Here is a 20451-nt window from a genome sequence, read left to right on the forward strand (position 1 = left end):
CAGACAGGTTACACAGAGGTAAATTGAGTAAAGGGGGAAGGGAAGAGCTTAGTTTCAAGGACATGAAAGCAGTCAAAATGAAATGACACAGAAAATAAGAGGGATTTTTTTCTAAAGAAGTATCTTTAAAGTCACCATGACTTGTATATGACTTGGATATATGTCATAACAGGAAAGAAAAGACTATCACAACTTTAGTTTCATGCCGACTTTAATACAGCTTGAAAAGCCTGGGTCATTCAGCTTTTCAAGCAGTAAGGTGGTTAAAGACATGAATGCTAAAGAAACTATACTTCAGCTGATAAAAAAAAAAAAAAAACTCCGCTAAGCCCTACTTTAAAAGTGTGTAGTTTGGAATACAATGTAGTATGAATTACTTATGAAATAATACAAATATAAAATAAAAAAAGTCAAAATGTCAAAAGAAAATGTCAGAAAGTAGAATAGGGAAGATGAATAATGGGGAAAAGAGGCCAAAATCTTGTCAATCCCTCAGTGGAAGCGTGTAAATAAAAAATAAAAAATAAATACAGGTTTCACTCACAAAATGTTACTTTTCAAATGCACTATTAGAAAAATCTGAATTATTTTTACATTATAAGATGCTTAACATATCATTTTATGTTGTATATTAAATAGTTAGAAATTACATTAAACTTTTTTTAAATTTGATATTTGGATTATTGTTATTTTATTCATAATGACAGTGGAGAACAGTGGCAAGATGGATTAGAAAAGTTAACCAAGCCAAACGCGAACCTCATCGCCTGTATACCGCTAACCTGTCAGACTATGCATACTACCTAGGTCACATCTCTTCTTACTTTTTGTGGTTTTCTTCTTACTTGCGTCATAACTTTTTCTGTATATGTAAATGGTATGCTGTCTAAAGCCACTCCATTTTTGAATGGTGTTCCCCAGGGCTATGTCCTAGGTCCATTTCTGTTTTTACTGTACATTAGCCCTCTTGGAAAAATTGAGAGCCATTTTAACAATGTGTCTTACCATTTTTATGCTGATGACATACAGTTGCATTGCTTGTTCAATGATTCTGAGTTCAATAAACTAACGGATGTATTGGATTGTATTTCTTGTGTTAAATCGTGGCTTGCTAGTAACTGTCTCCAATTAAATTAGAAAAAGACTGAAAGCCTAATTGTTGCCCCAGACAATAAAATCCCATCCATCCTTCAACACCTTGGTTCTCTGAGCTCCTCGGTCCAGTCGAGCCTCTGAAATCTTGGCGTCTGGTTTGACCAGTCAATGTCTTTGGACTGCCATTCTAGACTTTTGGTCAGAAATAGTTTTTATCATCTAAGAAATATTGCAAAATTGAGGGCAATTTTATCAGACTCTGATCTTGACATGGTTATCCATGCTTTTATTTCTTCACATTTAGATCACTGTAACTTTTTTTAAACAAATCTGCTCTAACTAGTCTTCAAATTGTTCAAAATGCTGTGGCAAGGCTTTTAACAGGATCTGACAGAAGGACACACATCACACCCATTTTGTCGTCCCTACACTGGCTACCCATCAAATTTCGTATTGACTTTAAAATATTAGTTTAGACTTTTAGAGCTTTAAATGGTCAGGTCCCACAATATATTGCTGATTTGTTATGCACATTTGGGCTTTTACAATTTTAACATTTTTATTGATTGTATACTGTTTTATTATTTTGGTTGCACTTTGTAAAGCAATTTGTGATTTTATCTGTGAAAAGCGCTTTATAAATACTTTACATCTCACGATTTTGACTCATTGATATCTTTGCAAATACATTTACATTGGAATGTGCTTGAATCTGATATTCATACATATAAATAAATATAGGTATCTTCTAAAGCAATGTGTCATTATGTATTATAAGTGTTACAAAACATTGTTTGGAAATGCCAATTTGCTGATCAATTCCATTATCACTAGTATTTCTGACCATGTGATCGGTAAGCTTGGCGAACAACTTACTCGGGGTGATAAGATGGCACTGAACAAAGATGATATTTTGGCAAATCTGTAGCACTCTGGTAATCAGCATTAGCACTACCAGAAGGGCCCGATAATCAGTACAAAGTCAGCAAAGAGGGCCGCAATCACACGATCAGTGCTTCACGCAGCAGCAGGAGAACAGCACAGATCTCCCAGCGTTTGATGTGCCTCCCAGAGGTTTTATCTCCAGCAAAACAAATAGACACTTCCTACGGAGAACTGTGCGGTGCCTTAGTGGGGTTTTAGTGTTTGATGTGAACAGAATATCCATTGGAGATGGAAAGAAGGCGGGAGAAAAAGATAAGGCTAGTGGGACAGAAAGTCAAGAGACAACACTGTCAATTCTCATCTGAGAACTCCAAGCTCACCCTAATCTCTACAGCAAACACCATTTACATTATTCAATTATGAGCTTGAGAAGAAGAATGAGAAAAAAAGAAGAGCTGACAGCTGGATAATTGCTGAATAAAAACGAAAGGATGAAGCAGGAAGCTCTAACTGACAGACATATTCTTCCTTTGTGTCCAATAAAGGTGTGTTTGAGGATGAGGCAAAGCTGAGTGTTTTACAACAGTTCCACTATAATGCAAGTATTCATCGGGTCATTTCTTTTATCTTCTAATGCAGTGAAGGTTCTAGGAAACAGCTGCACAAAAACATAACACTGTATCCAGTATCCTGTGAGGTTCTTCACAGACCTTGTGTCTGATGTCAAAAAGATGCTTTAAGCCATCTGGAGAAACCAGGAAGTTCCCTGACCTACCCTCCCTGGTCTGTGTGCTTCCGCTTCCTTTCAGCCTGGTGAGTCCAACACTTGTCAATTTAGCACAAGTTGTAATGCAAATTATGTAATGTAAATATAATTTATCTCAGCTTTTGCATACTTAAATCTGCATATTTGTGATATTTACCCCAAGGTGTTATTTACCTTTATAAAGGCCAGTTTATTTTTAACCTTATTAAATGTATGCATCATCTTTTTATGTCACATTCTTACATTTGATCAATACATTTAATTATAATAAAAAACTGTAGGGCAGTTACCAATTAAATAATTTACACCACAAAATTAGAACTGCAATAAATAAAGTTATGAGATTAATGTTTTAAATACCTTTTTGAATATACAAATAAGAAGTCACTAAAGGAATTCACTTAACTGATTCGTTCAAAACGCTAAATTATTTAGTAAAATAACACAATGTTGCTTTGAATGCACAATAGTTCTGCAGTGATCTTTGTTTGGAACTATTTTCGTTGGTGAAATAGAACAAGAATAGTCAATATTGTGTCTAAAATGTAAGTAACTACTTGTTTTTTGAACAATAAAATCAATGTAACATTTGTAATCGTGATAATATTCTGCAAAACAGCTCCCTTGGTCGTGTTGTGTTCCTTAACTACAGTTAAACCTCAAAGTGTCTGAATAATTTTTGGTCCCAAAATTGTATAAATTTAACTGGTAGTCCACTGTATGAAGAATTTTTGGGTATAATATGTCACATTTTACTTTATTTTTCTATCCTCACTTACATAAATTAACTATAGTGTCCTGCACCCACTAGTAAAAAAATATCAAAAATCCTATCGTGAGTCTGACATTTTTTTGGTTTGACTGTATATAATATGTTATAAATAAATAAATAAAAACTAAACATTTTGTGATTTTACCACAGTATGTTTCTACTGTGAGTTTCTTTATGTATGCCGTTATGCTCATTTGTATTGATTTCTCCACAAAAAACTCACAAAGATACAGGAAGCGAGACTCAACTCAACGACCTTGTTATCCATTATCATTTGCTGATTACAATAAATGTAATAAAATCAGAATCATTCTTTCGTTTCATTGCTTCCCTTTTTTTATAACTGAATTTATAATCAGACTCCTTCAAAAAAAAACACTTGTTACAGACAAGCGTTAATGTCCAGCCCTGCAGAGGAAACTAAGGCTGGGTCCCAATTCGCCTACTTATACTACGACCTAAAACTAAAGTATGTACTCTTTTTGTGAAGAAAAAGTATATACTTTTGAGTGTGTAGCAAAAAAGTAGGCAAGCTTTGAGACATACTACTTCGTCATCTTTAACGGACAGATCTGTCGCGTGCATCCTGTCAATCATCTTGTCACAGTTAAAATCCTCCATTCAATCTAATTTAATTTCCTACCGTTTCGGAGAGAAATGTAGTAGCACGTTCATCAGCCAGTTGCGGGTCTTTCATGCGGAGACTCTCCTCGTGTGATTGGAATTTGAATATAATGATGCATTTAAAAGTTAATGGCTAAACGTGTCTTTACAAAAGTTCACAATGCTGCTGCAGATGCAATATAATGTGGACAACATTGAATAAATACATTTTCGTCAGGTTAGATACTGATAATTAATCACTCAAACCCCTTTATCTAAACCTCTCTACATAATGCCGGACTCGCGCATCCTCCATGTCAACTTTAAGAAACAATTAAAAAAATATTATTTATTAACCTATATTTAGTATAAAATGTATTCCTCATGGAGTACTGGGATGTATGAGTATGATTGTATGTGCATGAGTGTATGTGTAGGTATGTATTACATGTATGTCTTGGTGCGTTTTGCGTCCACCTTCATCAATCATTTGGTTATTGGTGATGACTGTTGCCTTACTTGAATTACTTTACTTCATGTAAATTATGGGCCCCAAATTATAAGCTTTTTGTAGCTTCATTGGGGGACCCATTCGCATTTACCCAAATTAATGTACAACTATGACTGTATTATTATTGCAATGCTGTGGTATTTGTGAATAAACTTAAACTCAAACTTAAACTCAAACTCTGTAGTTTTTTTAACAATTTTCACTCATGTTTGTAGTTCTAACCGAATCCTCGCCCAACGCGTGATGGGTTATGAGCAATATTAGCCATTAGAGTGTTCATCGATCTGCACTTCGGATTCTGACCGGAAATAGTAGACCATCCGGGTATCTTTGGAACACTCATTTCAACATACCGGTACTACGATTTGGGACGTACTAATTCTACTTTCGAATACTATTTAGGACGGATAGTATGCGAATTGGGACGCAGCCTAAGGGTTTCAATACACAGACAGAGTAATCAACAGAACTGAGAACAGGTGAGAAACGAATGAGTAACTATGGAAACTAAATGACCAGCAACAAAGGCAAAACTAATCCAAAACACAATGAAAAATCGTTTTTAATGAGAATGAGTCCTTTATGTGCTTACCTGGTTAAATAAAGGTTAATAATAAACAGTAACTTAACATAACCCTGACAATAAGATGCAAAATTTGGATTTTCCTTCTTTGAAATGTTTCATGAGTCTTTCATTTTATACAGAGGCTGATATTTATAGTACAACCTGCAACATTTCAGTTAGCTGGCCATTTTTCCAGGACCGTTTAGCTTCTATGACAACATTGACAGTTGCCTGAGCAATCGTTCTTCACGGCAGATCATTTATCAGCTCTTTGTGGGGAAAGTCCACAAAGGACTGTGGTAACTGCCTGGAGCAGCAATATTCCTACAGAACTGACCAATTCCAAAGCTGCGTTGAATATTGCAGATAGATCTACCTAAACCTACATAACAAGTTATGTCAAATTTGTGCAGGAACAACAATATACATAATCTTTATCACATGTACATACTCCGTGCTAAATTACGATTTTGTCTGTCAAAACTGAGAAAAAGATTCATGGTAGAGAAATAACAGAAATTAGATAAGAAAAGAAGAGGGCAGATGTAAGACAGTGGTTTTTTAAGATGGACATGATAAAGCCAAGAAACAAAGCAAGACTCCTCCATCTTCCTGACCGAGTGTTTTTTTATTTTTATTTTATCCGGCAGCAGCCCGAGCATTTAACTTTAAAACTGATTAAAATGTTGCAGCCTCGGAGGAGAGATAAAATGTGAAAAAGACAGATAGTCTGAAGGAAGAAAAGGAAGATGGTGTCACTGAGAGAAGCTTCTCTGTGCGTCACGCAGGTTATCTGGAGGACAGTGAAAACTCTGCAGGGAGGAAAAAAAAACTATTTCTTGTAAGTCCTCCCAAAGCCTCTTTTACGATCAGCTTCTGCCAACTCAATTAAGCAAACACACTGCAAAGCTGTCTCGCTCTAATGCAACAGGACGATACGGGTTGTGTGCTCCTGGACTTGGCTAACTTATTAAACAAGATTTTCAAATTCAATTATGCCGTTTAAATGAACAAAACCATTTAAGACCATGGTGATCATCTGATGCAATTGTTATTTAGCAGATGCTTTATAACCCAAAGTGAACTGCATGTTAGTTTCTGGGAAAGTCTTAAAGGTGAAGTATGTTAGATTTTATTTTGTTGAAATACATTCTCTAAATCCAGTTTATTGTTCACTGACTACTAGTATGCCATTCATGGTCAGAGGGTGTATAGCTGGTGTGGGATCATGACTGGTGCGTTGCATGGGAATAGAAATTCAGCTTTGGTAACAGAAGTGCAAGCCGATATTCGCTGCATTTCGACCTTCAAAGATTAAACGGTTAATGAACATGTCAAAGTGAACGGCGTGTTGTAATGCAACTGGCTACAATGGACGCAATACCATACATCATCATCATGCACCAGTTCAGACAGACAAATATGCCAGTTAATGTACCAGTTTAATGTTACTCAAATAGTTTTGAAAAATACGCTGGATGGGTTTATTTTTATTAATAAAAAGCTTGCATTTGCTCTAGACAGTGTTCGCCTACTCAATTGCAAACTCATGACGCATTGCAACACAGCTAAAAGCATTCCTAACATGTACTTTTATGGAATGTATCCTACTTTTAACTGTTGCGACATGTCTTCACAAGCACCCGTAAGAGCTGTGATGTCTGAATTGGGGGAGGGTGATGTGTGACAATTCCGCAAGGAGCCACTAGTGTTGCAGAAACTAAATACTTCACCTTTAAGCGCTCAAGCACAAAAAAAATTACAGCATAGGTAGGGCCCTATGAATTTTAATTTGAAATTTAGTTTTCTCTACTGAAATTCTGCGACATTCCACATTATACTGTAAATTGCATTTTTATGACTGAATTTCCGTGATTCAGTCTGTGTTTTCTGCACTGCAGAAATCAAGGCCTTATATAGATAAGAGGGACTCGGTTAAAACTGGTTGCAAATGTAATTTTTTACTATTTTAATTTTCTGCCAGCACTTGGGTAACCTTACCTCTTCATTCTCAATCTTTAGGGTGGCCAGGCGGGACTGCAGCTGCTGGAACCTCAGGAGGAGTTCAGCCTGCACGGGAGGCTGGGCCGTGATCTGACACACCTGAAAACAAAAACAAAGACTTCCAATCACAAGAAATCAAGATGACAACTGCCTCTTATAAAACATAGCTCCCTAAAGGAGGAATCTCACATTCAAACAAATAACCAACACCTGGCACAAGCATTAGGTATAACTGCCTCTTATGAAGCAAAACCCCAGTTGCTTTCATTGACCGAGAGAGTACAGGCATGACCACAAAACAACAGGTTATAAACCTTGCGCAGACATGATATCAGTGACGAAATGGCCAATTAGTGAGAATAAATCCAATAAACACTCTCTAAAAACGGCTTGAGGGTGAGAAATGCAATATGATTTGCTCTCAGCGCTCTGCGTAAACACCACGCTGCCAGCTGAGACTCAATAAAAGAAGGATATGAAGCAATCCTGACCGCATATAATTCAGAATTTCATTAAGATGCTTTTCTCCATTCTGTATCCTGTATGATCTCATACGCTTCACCACTGCCAGAGACAAGATTAACGTGAGGTTAATGGATGGGAGCTGCCGATGGGAGCAGCATGTTAAAATGAGACGTAACGTCTGCTTGCAGGTTATTTGGAAGGTGAAGGGTGTTGGGTCAGTACATATTAGTACTATGTAGTACAGATTCATGTCTATATCATATATTCACTAGAATTCAAAAGTTTGGGGTCAGTAAGATTTTTTTTTTTTTTTTTTTAAATAAGGATTCATTCAAATAATTAAAAGTGACAGTAAATGCATTATAATGTTACAAAAGATTTATATTTAAAATAAATGCTGTTCTTTTTACCTTTATATTCATCAAAAAATCCTGGATAGCAGAACGGTTTTCAACATTGATAATAAGAAATGTTTCTTGAGCATCCAATCAGCATATTACAATGATTTCTGCAGGATCATGTGACACTGAAGTCTGGAGTAATGATGCTAAAAAAATCCAGCTCTGCCATCACAGGAATAAATTACATTTTAAAATATATTAAAATAGAAAACAGTTATTTTAAATTTTAACAATACTTCATAATATATATATATATAATATATAACAGTATTTACTGTATTTTTGCTCAAATAAATGCAGCCATAATAAGTAGAAGAAAAATATTTCACAGATATAAAAAAAAAGCAATTTTGGAGGTGCACCTTAATTTTTTTCTTCTATAATAATATCATCCTCTACTAGTTAACAATTAGCAATGGATTTAAAGAAGTTAGTTTGTCCCACTTTAAAACATCCAATCCTGTTCGGTAAAATTAAAGCAATCTGTAAAATAATATCAACATTTAAAATAAAAAGATTAAAAGAAAGTTGAAGTTGACAAACTATAACCTCTCTCTCTGAAACTAAACTAAACCTAACATTAGCTATTTCAATTCTGTTAATGTTCTTGCTTTTCTGTGAATAATCCATTTATAATTATTAATTATCATCCACCTTATTTGTCAACATGAAAGTATGCGATTTTCTGTAAATGTGCAAGAATTCCCATTCATTTTCCATCATGGGTAAATAAAGTGCAGTTGTGAAAGCCAGATTCACATTCAAGTTATATAATAAAACATATGTATTTAAAAAGACACATAATACTACAACATAACAGACTGACAAGAAAATAAACCCATATAACCTCATCTCAGTTTACATGGTGTTAAAATGTAACTTAAACAAACAATGGGTGTCAGTGTGGTTGCTACTGTGTGTGTGTTATATGTACAGTACGTGGGTGTGTGGGTAAGGATTTGTTTAAATCTGACCTCATCTCCCATATGTGGTTGGAACTCAAATTTGACGGGTGGGCAGAAAGCGGTAGGGTACATTTCCATGAAACGCTGGCGGTCACTACGGGGGTCCAGACTGTCCACTGCGTTCTCAATGATGTCCAGGCCCTCGTGACGAGACGTCTCCAGGTTATATTCAGCCGACAGGTAGGTCCGCAAAGCTCGGTTCAGAGAGGCATGATATCCCAGATCACAACACTATACAGGAAGAAAGAGAGGAGAGAAATGTTATCTATTAAAGACGTTTATCGTTAAATAAAACTAAACTAAAACAATCAACAATCAATTCCGTTACTTGTAATAAGATAAATGTTAATTGAAATAAACTTAGGCTTTTATCTCAGTTAGTTGTCAAGGCAACATTTTAATTTGTGTTTAGTTTAAGCTGAAGTACTAAAGTAACAAACTAAATCTGAAATAAAAATTAAGCAAACATATAAAGTCAGACTTGTTTATTAAAAAAAGATACACAACAAAATGGCTGAAACTTGAACTGAAACAAATTAAAATGTAATTGATAAATATAAAACCTAACTAAAGAAATAGTCTATTAATGATACTAAAATAACATTGTAAAGATGTCCCTCATTCAAATGATTAAATGGACAATGTTTCTTACTTTCGGAAAAAGTGAGAAAGATATTAGCAAAAACAATTATACGCATTAATTGTGTAGTTTATGTTTTATCTATGTAATAATTTTCATACTGCCACTGAGAGTGATGGGTAATGAATTTTAGCTGTGCAAACCTATCAATTAGTCAATTTGGTAAATAAGTAGCATTTTCTGGCAAGTTGTATCTTAGTTTGTCATCAACAGTACACAAAATCTATCATGATTTAAGTCATGATTTTTCAAATGTGAAACAGGATTTGAAGGCTGCATAAGCAATCCTTTAACTGACACTTTTACTGTAAAGTGTAGTGAAATTTAGATGACCGTCCCAGTGACCTGCAAGGGACATCTCTTGAATTGCCTTAAACCTACAACCTCTTGTTTACCAGCCAATATTTGTAACCACTAGGCCTTAAGCAAATGTCAGGTCTGACTCAAAGCTAATATCTAAGATTCCAAACACATTAACAAGAAGGGCCCAGCATGATGTACTGGTCTATCAGTAACTGTGGCTTTGTTTAATATTTTTGACCCTGTGTCTGACCGTTCCGAGGTGACCTAATACATACTGACTGTGCTCTGGTGTGCTGTCTTTATAAGGCCTAGGACTCTAAGGAGAGTTGTAAACAAGCCCAGTAGCCTGGTTGTTTCCTGGCAGGAATTTCCATAATTTAATTTTGACTGATACAGGAGTCATGGGAAACTGAGATGTCCTGGATAATAAAATATGGGGAGAACTGGGCCATCCATGGGGAGGTTATTTAAGTTCTGACTGTGTGTGTACCTGGAAGATCTGCCATATCTCGAAAAAAAAAAAAAATAGCTTGTTGGCCTGCTTGTTTTAAGAGTTTTGATTTTTATTTAAAATGGTGCAGGTTCATGTGCCAGAGCTCAACTTGGAGAGCCACATGATGGCACAGCTATTTTTATGAACCTGCTTTTTTCCCCCTTTTTGGAGCTTGCACTGTATGTGCAAATAAAATTAAATGTAAAAGTTTATAAAATTAAAGTTTTTGCGTCGTGACCGGTTTAGTATATCAATAGGACCCATAATGGAAAGTAGCATTATGCAGGGGCCAAGGTGTCTTTAATACAAGACAAGGTCAAGTTCTTTATCCTTTAAATGTCTGAAAAACTGACTGCGTATGCATACAGTATCACCCAAACACTCTGTCTCTTGCCAGCCCCCTGCAGAGAGTTTTTGTTTCATAGATGAACATAATATTGCTGGATGCTCAGTTTATAAATAAATGATGCTGACTGGATTTGACAATGATTCAGGCCGCGGCTACAAAATAGTTAAAGGAGAAGTGCTGAGTAGGGTGAAGTGTGAAAACGTACATTATAACAGTAGTTGACCTACAGTAAAAGAGACGCAAGGCTGTCTGATTCACAGAAAAGTGGGTTTTAGGGCCAAGTGCCGCCACTTATCCATTCATGCTTAAATTGTTTTGCCATATTCAGAGGTTGAAGCACCTACAGGACCTTAATAGGAAAGTAGGACAACAGCCACCTCATATACAAAAGAGGGTACAAAAGTCCACATGAAACAAAATGTCCACCTGGAAAGGAACTCAAAAAGATTTAAAGGGGTCATCGGATGCCCATTTTCCACAAGTTGGTATGATTCTTTAGGGTCTTCATGTAAAGTTTGTAACATACGTTGGTTAAAATTCCTCAATGGTAAAACAACACCCTTTTTACCTCCTCAAAAACAGCTCTATTCACAGCGACCCGTTTCGGCGTATGTCTCTTTAAATGATAATGAGCAACTGCTCACCCCACCCCTCTCTTCCGTGGGGCATTTCTACAAAAGACACGAAGCCTTGACGGACAGTATACAAATGGCTGACGGCGGACATATGCTAATATGGGACCATGTCAGTGGTCGTGGGCGGAGCATGAGCAATATGACATCATATTGCTCAGAATATTCAAACGGCTTGATTATTGATAGTGTTTAGGCTTTTTGAGGATAAAAAAAAAAAAGTATGGTCAGTCAATGTATGGTGGTTGTGTCTACACACTGCAAAGACACATTTATGTGCAAACACCAAAGTGAATTTTGCATCCGATGACCCCTTTAAATAAAGTAATTATGTGAATTGAATAAGAAATATTGAATATTCTCAACTTTTTCTAGGTCACAAATCAAATAAGCAAACAAGTGACATTGATATGAACTCTTTTGTAAAGAATGTCAGATTGTATTGAAGCTCTTTGGGATCATAATAATCAAATAAACTCAAAACAATCATCAGGTGTTACATTAAAAAAAAAACTGGACCAACCATATATCATGAACTTCTAAAATTCATGTGAATGTTCCAAGCAAATGGAATAAAGAATTTTGTATTAAACTAGAAATAAAAATGCAAAATAAAAGCGTTTTAACTTGGTCTCATACTTTTGGAAAAGGCCTCTGGTTTCTCCGCCCCCGCACGTTTAAACCACCATTATTTTCTTTGCTTATTCTTATTATACAGTATGGCTGTCCAAACCTGCTCCTGGAGCCACTGTCCTGCAGAGTTTAGCTCCAACTTGCCTCAACACATCCGCCCGGAAGTTTTTAGCATGCCTAGTAAGTTCTTGATTAGATGTTTGGGTGTGTTTAATTGGGGTTGGACCTAAACTGCAGGACAGTGGCCCTCCAGGAGCAGGATTGGACAGCCTTTCTCCACAAGAATTGTTTCTTATCTCACACTGAGCACTTGTGTGCCTCATTGTACACGGACATCGTGTTAAAGTCCTCATTCTTTTTCAAACATGTATTTGACAATCAGGCCTTCATAAAACATCTTCAAATAACAGGTTTGTGAGGTGGTTTGGAGATATGAAAATGAATGCATTTTAACCACAGTGTATTTTCTCATTTCTCATTCCTGTCAGACACGCCCGCATTTGAAGTCTCAAGAGCTTAAATTTGAATGCAACGTTGACAGAACGCTCGCTGAGAAATCTATGCATTTCCTCAGATCAAAGCAGGTGTAGACAAAGATACATATTCAACCAAGAAACCGGGGGAAACGGCAGCAGTCTTTGTCATATTTAGCCATCCCAGCAGACCTGAGGTCAGTTTGAAACTCTATTTATAACTGTCCTACTTGTCACACAAACTTTATTCATCTGCGAAAGAATCCCTGCACCTCCTTTCCTTTCCCCGGTACTTACGTCTATTAAATCAGACAAGTCGTGAATGTAATACTTGAAGATTGAAGCATTAGTGGCTTCGAGCGTCAGCAGGTATTCGTTCCGAGCTTTGATCGACTTCAGCTTGTTCTCCGAATACTTGGCTTGCCTCTGATGAGAGAGAGAGAGTAGAAACGAAACAGACAGAATTTGAGAAAAAGGGTTGAAATATAAAAACATGCAAGTGAGCTTTTATCTCTGCATGCAGTTTGTTCCTTGAAGATTTCTTGTGAAACAACAGAGAACAAATCCTTCCAAAAATATCAGAGACATATAAGCTTATAGACTGCAAAAAATCATTATACAGATTATGCAGACATCTGTGGAATAACAGGGAACATCTGCGTTGCTACAAAAAAAAATCTAAAAGCAAATGATGTCATTTGAAGTATTGTAAAGTATAAAGTATGGGTCATTTCCTGTATCAGTAAGGATACCGCTAACATTCAGACCCACTTAGTCGTCTAACTCAACTGACTGACCAAAAGACAGTGACTCATGCTAACTTCCGTATTTTAACCTTCCCACAATGTCTTGTTCCATGAAGCATTAATGGAAAAAACAATCCCACAGCTGTTAAATCATTTGTCACAGGCTTTAAGAGAAAACAGATATAATAAGAACATAAAACGGTGCTATTCCTGTTAAAACAGGGTCAGGCATGGCTTCTATCAAAAACATGACTGATGCATTAAACTTCACAATAATAATAATAAAAAACTTTATTTTGCGTGTTTTTTTATTGTATTTATATTGTGTTTATTATTTTGTGTATGAGGAAGCGCTTTACAAATACTACTAATAATAGCAAATTAAATTAAATCTAGGTCAAATTTCCCACTAATTTGCAGTACAAGTATTACTATGATACATACAACTGTATTTCACAAAATATACTTTATAATTTAAATCACAAAATTAGCTGTTTATTTCAATAATAAAATAATATGTCTATTTAAAATATTGTTCTCTATTTCTGTGAAACATGGTGCAGACAATTCGTGACAAGTTTTACTATTCACAGTTTCATTGAATGGTTAATCATGTTCCTGTCATGAACTACTAAAGACCATTTCTTATGTACCTTCTCCTTCATCTTCTCAATCTTCTTCACAGAGCTCCGTCTCTGGTGTCTTTCTTCTAGTCGAATGTGAAAGACGGGATCTACAACACGTCCGATCTGCTTTTCCTCCTGCTTCTCTGCCTCTTTCAGTTTACTCTCAGCACTGATGCTCTCCGTGTGATACATATGGTAGGTTTTCATCACCTGCGGGACGAGAGGTCAGGTCAAATTTCAACAACAGCCAGCTGAGCTCTAAAGAGGTGCAGCTGCTGCTCAATCTGAGCCAAAACACTTTCATCTTCATACTTAACACAAATCAATTCTGTTGTCCTTCAAAGAAACAGCATTTTATATTCCTTTGTATGTATGTAAAAGCTAAAAAAAGCACCAATCGACATTGTAAAATAACGTAAATGCATCATTTTCTCCTTCATATAACTGCATTTGCTTTCAAACTACATGCTTTCAAAGAGGAACCAGAATAAATTCTCATGGAAATTCTAGCCTCTCCATTGGCCATGATGGAGCTTATATTTTACCCAGAAAAAAGTACATAATTTTACAGGTACTAATAGAGAGACTGAAAAAAATTACATTGGTAAAACTTTCCACTTGACGTACGCTAGTAATTGCACTTATCTTAAAACCGAATCAACTGGATATATATATATATATATATCCGTCCTTCGGATAAGACGTTAAACCAAGGTCCTGACTCTCTGTGGTCACAAAAAATCCCATAATATTCCACAGTGGCCTCTGTCCATCATGGCCTCCTAATCATCCCCATATATATATACTGATTGGCTTCATCACTCTGTCTCCTCTTCACCAGTAAGCTGGTGTGTGGTGGGCGTTCTGGCGCAATATGGCTGCCGTCGCATCATCCAGGTGGATGCTGCACATTGGTGGTGGTGGTTGAGGAGATTCCCCCTTCTATGTAAAGCGCTTTGAGTGCAGAGAAAAGCGCTATATAAACGTAATGAATTATTATTTATTATTATTATATCAAACCAGAAGCCTTTTTTTAGATGAAACGAATATAATTGAGTACTAAACTCCCGTGAATAAATCCAATTACTAAGAAGTGAATGTGCGACATAATGGTAAATGTTGCTTCAGATGGCCTGAGTCATTGTTTTGTTTGGGTGGCTATTAGTCATATTCAGATGAATTTTAGAACAAGCATTAGGATGTGACTCAGAGCTTATGAGCCTGTACTAACAAACTAATTATGCCCACAATGTCAAACTCTTCACAAAGAGCGAGTGCTTAATCGACGCTAAAAGCTTTCATGTTGTAATTGGATGTAGCATCGGCTGGCATGACTGAACACTGCATGCAGCTGATATTCCAGACTCTCCTTTCCTATAAATGTATAAAAAGATGTCAGTTTCTAAGAAAGTAAACGGTGTAAACGAATTAATGATGCCACAAAATTGCACAGCTTCTAGTTGTGAAACCACCTGATTTAAATTAGTTTTTATAGTTTGGTAACTTTTTAATGCTGTATTATTTGACACCTTCATCTTGTTGTATTGTGTTCGTTTAGCTAAATAATCTGCTGAAATCTATTGCAGATATAGATATTCATACATGCGTCTTACTACGGTTGCAGACGTACAGAGAACATGGCTCTCAAGTGTTCACGGACCAGTGTTTTGACCGTTCCAATATGGCGGACGGCTTACGTATAGCAAAAGCCACTAGAAGGCAACCTTTAGCCAAAAAATACTAGGGTAATACTAGGGCTAACGCTGCAGCTGTGGCGGTACGCAGCGAAGGAGACCAGAGGCTGTTTTTTTTTGTGAATGGATGTCAATGGAGAAGAGGCTTTACTACACTGAATAAACCACTTTTGTGAGGAAATAGCTCATTTAATGAATCGACTGACTATCCGCTTATACAGGTTTTACTCTAAACTTTTGTTGGGAACGATATGTAGATTTTACTATGACAAATAGTTTATTTTATAAGATAAGGGAGAGAAGGGAATGTCGCGACAGGCAAGACTCATTTAAGACACATGAGGCATCTATTTATATATAGCCTATATCAATTGTTCCTAGGGTATTGCCAAGTCAAACAAGCCCAGTTGTAAGTCTCTATGGCCACGTACACACTGTAGCTAAATTCAGATGTCAGATCACCTTTTGGTGCTTAATCATGTTCTGTACACAGTACACACACAGTTCAGTCATTTACAGGAGTGACAACTGCATTTCACAACCGAATTAACTCTCGAAAAATGCAGGATGTGACAACTTAATTTACATAAATTAACTGAACAACTAGTTGTTAATGACGTATTTTAATGTCCATCGGAAATGTTTCTCCCTTCTTTATATGCAGTGCAAGAAATTAAAGGGAAAGCGGTATGAGCCTTGACTCATTCGTGTTGCCAGATCTTGCGAAAAAAACAAGCCCACAAAATAAACCAAAATAAATCCAAATGCTTTATGCTGAAAAAACCCCCCAAAATATCACCACATCTCACTTTAAAAACTTGATCGCTTTATGAGCCAAGCTTAAATAACAAGGCAAGCGCAAAAACACTTATAATAAGTGGACATGGCAACACTGAAAGAGTACACTCTGTGAAGCAGCATAAGCAAAACACGACGCCTCTGTGATTTAGTTCAAATTGCTGAACATAAGCCTTTTGTCGCTGTAATATTTATTTGGTCAGAATAGCAGATAACAAACACACGAGACACCTGAACGTTGCGATGGTAACCAGTGTCGCAGTTTCGGGAGCGGGTTGTGTTCTGTACACACAGAAAAATAATTTAGGGGACTCACTCCTGCATTACAATTTGTATTGCTGTTAACTAAAACTACTAAAAACTAAACTTAAAAAGCATTTATGGTAATTGAAATAAATAATTTAAAAATATATATATTTTTAAATATAAATTATTCTAAATTAACACTGGATATGGTTCGTGTCCATCATTCAGTATAAATGCTATAGATTTCTGACCCTTGTTTTATTGTTATTATAAAATTGTTAGTGCAACTGTTTAGAAAGTGATGGAGGGCGAGTAGCACAGATGGGGGAGGAACTTTAATCCTTAAGTGTAAGGGGTTTGTTTCATTTGCAAATCCTAAATATGAGCATAAGCATTAGCATGAACTGCTAACAAGAAACAGTAAAAAAAAAATATATATATATATATATATATATCACAGGTGCTGTTCTCTCATGGTTTTCCTGTCAGTCTTGTTAGCAATATATGCTAACGCTAATTTAGGTGGCAAGTTTCTAAGTATGATTGTAATGTTTTTGTGCCTTGTGCTCTGTAAGCCTCTTGCAAAGCCTGAAGCTAACGCTAAAGCGCTAAGCTCCGCTCATCAGCTTGCCTTCTCCTCAATCAAAGGTGACTGAGCACCAAGCTGATTACAAGGACCCATTCACGATTAGATCCCTGAACACAGAGTCAGTCCAGGCCATAATCACGGTGGCAGTCACGCAGCATTATAATTCACGGTACAGTAAAGCCTCAAAGGGCCTCAAAAGAGAGCTTGACTATAAAACGTGGACCAATCTAAATATTGTTCATAAATATGTACAGTCGGAGCAGCACAGTGCACTGCTGTCCACGGCTGTATAATTAGACACATGGCTAGGATGGCAGACCAAACCATGGGCCCCGCTCTCCACTTACTGGTCTGGAACTCTGTTTACATTTCTGCTGGTTTTAGAAGGACCAATTTTAGAGTCACACCAGACCTGTTATTTTACTGGCTGTGGCTGCATGGAGGGTTTCTGATGCAACGATCCCACAAGAGTGTTTCCCTCCCGAAGGCTAATTCAGGTCAAAAGAGATGATACACTTCTACAGTGATCAAAAGGAAGCAATGGCGTGTGGTGTAATTACCAGAACAAACGTACAGAAAATGAATAAATGTGACAGCTTTAAGATAAAACAATCTGGGCTGAGGTTTCTCAGGATAAACCGAATCATCATTTCTAATTGAAACCCATTTAGTAAAGTAATAATTTTGGGCAATTTTGATACAAAATTTTGGGTTCAGTGTTTGTTGGTGAAAAAATGTAGTTTTATTCAGAAAAGATGCATTAAATTGATCAAAAATGAGAGTAAAGACTTTTACATTGCTCTCTCAAATAAATGCTTTTCTTTTGAACTTTCTATTCATGGTTTCCAAAAAAAACATTAAGCAGCTGATTATTATCAACTGCTTTCAACACTGTTAATAATAATAAGGAATTTTTCTAGGGCAGCAAACCAGAATATTAGACTGATTTCTTAAGGATCATGTGACACTGAAGACTGGAGACACTAAAGACAATAAATACCATCACAGTAATAAATTATATTTTAAAACATTAACATGGACAAAAAATATATTTTAATAATATTTCACAATATTACGTTTTTTACTGTATTTAATCTAATAAGCATTAGACTTCTTTCAAAAGCATTTTTAAAAAATCTTACCGACCCTAAACCTTTGAATGGTAAGCTGAATCTGAATATCCCACGTACTTCACTGCAATGTAGAATAGAAACTGAAAAGCTGACCAAATCAGCCTAAATGTTGCAAACAAATAAACACACAGAGTCCTCAGTCTGCAGGTGGTTTTTAAGACCTGGGAATATATTAGCATCTTATTAAGACCGCAGGGAAAGCAAAGTACACATGAATCATCCGAGCAATTGCAGTGGGCCTGACAGCTGTAATTAAAGTGTGGGAATTAACTATTGATTGGTATAAACATCATAATCTGCAAAGGTCAGAGATGTGGAAAGTATGTGTTAAATATAGGCGGTTTTATGGGCATTTTACCATAGTACACTCCTGGGTTTAGCCGGAAGTAATGCATAGCAAAAAAAACAAAAAACGTTTACACTTACAAAACTTACAACACTTACCGTGTAGAGTTCATTGAGAACTTTCATCAAATCCTCTTGCAGCTGAAAGGTGATTTCTTTACTCTGAAGAGAAAGAGATACAAAAAGGAGGATGCATTAGCTAACAGATCACATTAAACGCACTGACAAAATGTTTGACAAAATAAGAAAGCTGCATGAGTTTGTGTGCAATTAAAATGTTAGTTTTGCAAGAGATTAATGGGCACACGCTCTTCACCTCTTACACATAGTTGAACTGTTTGCTTCAACTTTTAGCAGCTTGCGTGGATTACCTGCGTGAGGCTGATCTTTCTGTCTCGCAGGCCACTCAAGACTCTCACTAACACAATTATATCTCTACTAATCTGATTTCACGAGCCATTCCCGGCATCCCAGTGCTCAGGGGTGCTGTGAGCAAATCCTTTTGCAACAGTTAGAGCAAGACCTCCAGTCAATCTTGAAAAATCAGAGGCCACTATGTTCTTCAAACTAAATTATACTCACAATGTATGAGTGTGAAAGGAACTGGAGATGCTATCAGCATTTTAGTCTATGTGGGTTAATTTAGAAAACAATTTGATGGATGTTTTATGGTGAATCTCGTCAATCATACAGTTGTAATCAAAATTATTCAACCCCCATTGCAAAACAGATTTATTGGCAAAATTGACAGACTTTCAGCTGTTTGCAATGAACAAATCAAACAAAAAAGTAATTGAAATACCTCAGCACAACAAATGATTCAAGTGGTTTCCCTAAATTCAACTGAAAAAGCAACTTTTAATGACTTCTGCAGTCTCAAAATTATTCAACCCGCTGAATAAAATCCCTCACAACTAATCAAGGGCTTTTTGTCCTTTTTAGTCCTTTAGACTAATTTAGTACTTCAAAAAGAGGGGAAACAGTTTTTTTTATATATATGTTGAGTATGCATCCGCTCATCAAAAGAAGGTGACTTTGGCTTTTTGCTTCTTTTTGCTACCTAACCTAACATAGATTATGAATTTCATATCATTGTTAAACCACCAACCAAAAGAGATGTTACACAAATATGTCACATTTAAAATTAAATTTCCAACCCAAGGAGCGTTTGAATTGAAATTACCAAAATGTAGAAAAAGACAGGGAATACATAAAAATGTGACATTATTTTAATGAAAATTACTGTAAAATTATCAAAAAGGTAGTATGTTTTTTTTAAATATATAGTATTAATAATAATATATTTTATATTTGTAATATTTATTACGCATAAGTATAAAATACAAGTATAAAAATATAGTTAAATATTAAATGTAAAAACAAATTTAAAAACAAAATATAGCCTTTTTTTATTATTATTTTTATTTAGGGGAAATATGACCTGGACATGTTCTTCACTTGCTATGTGATATCAACAGACATTTAATTTAAAGGATTAGTTCACTTTTAAAATTAAAATTCTGTCATCATATACTCACCCTTAAGTTGTTTCAAACCTGTATGAATTTCTTTCCTCTGCTGAACACAAAGGAAGATATTTAGAAGAATGTCAGTAACCAGACAGTTTTTGGTTCCCATTGACTTCCATAGTATATTTTTTTCCTACTATGGAAGTCAATGGGGACCAAAAATTGTCTGGTTACTGACATTCTTCTAAAT

The 20451-nt window shown here is 35.9% G+C and overlaps 1 protein-coding gene across 5 annotated transcripts in view; it reads right to left on the bottom strand.

The window, feature by feature from the left end:
* The window catches only part of srgap1a (SLIT-ROBO Rho GTPase activating protein 1a), a 112028-nt gene that overhangs the window by 39949 nt on the left and 51628 nt on the right, over positions 1 to 20451 (bottom strand). For all 5 annotated transcript variants that reach the window (XM_079621998.1, XM_079621999.1, XM_079621997.1 and 2 more), the window contains exons 4-8: positions 18832 to 18894; positions 13955 to 14137; positions 12853 to 12981; positions 9042 to 9263; positions 7199 to 7300 (exon numbers count right to left, since the gene is read on the bottom strand). In XM_079621998.1, the coding sequence (XP_079478124.1) occupies positions 7199 to 7300; positions 9042 to 9263; positions 12853 to 12981; positions 13955 to 14137; positions 18832 to 18894 (699 nt within the window). The remainder of the gene's footprint in view (positions 1 to 7198; positions 7301 to 9041; positions 9264 to 12852; positions 12982 to 13954; positions 14138 to 18831; positions 18895 to 20451) is intronic.

This window comes from Phoxinus phoxinus, assembly GCF_949152265.1.
Source record: "Phoxinus phoxinus genome assembly, chromosome: 8".
NCBI lineage: Eukaryota > Metazoa > Chordata > Actinopteri > Cypriniformes > Leuciscidae > Phoxinus > Phoxinus phoxinus.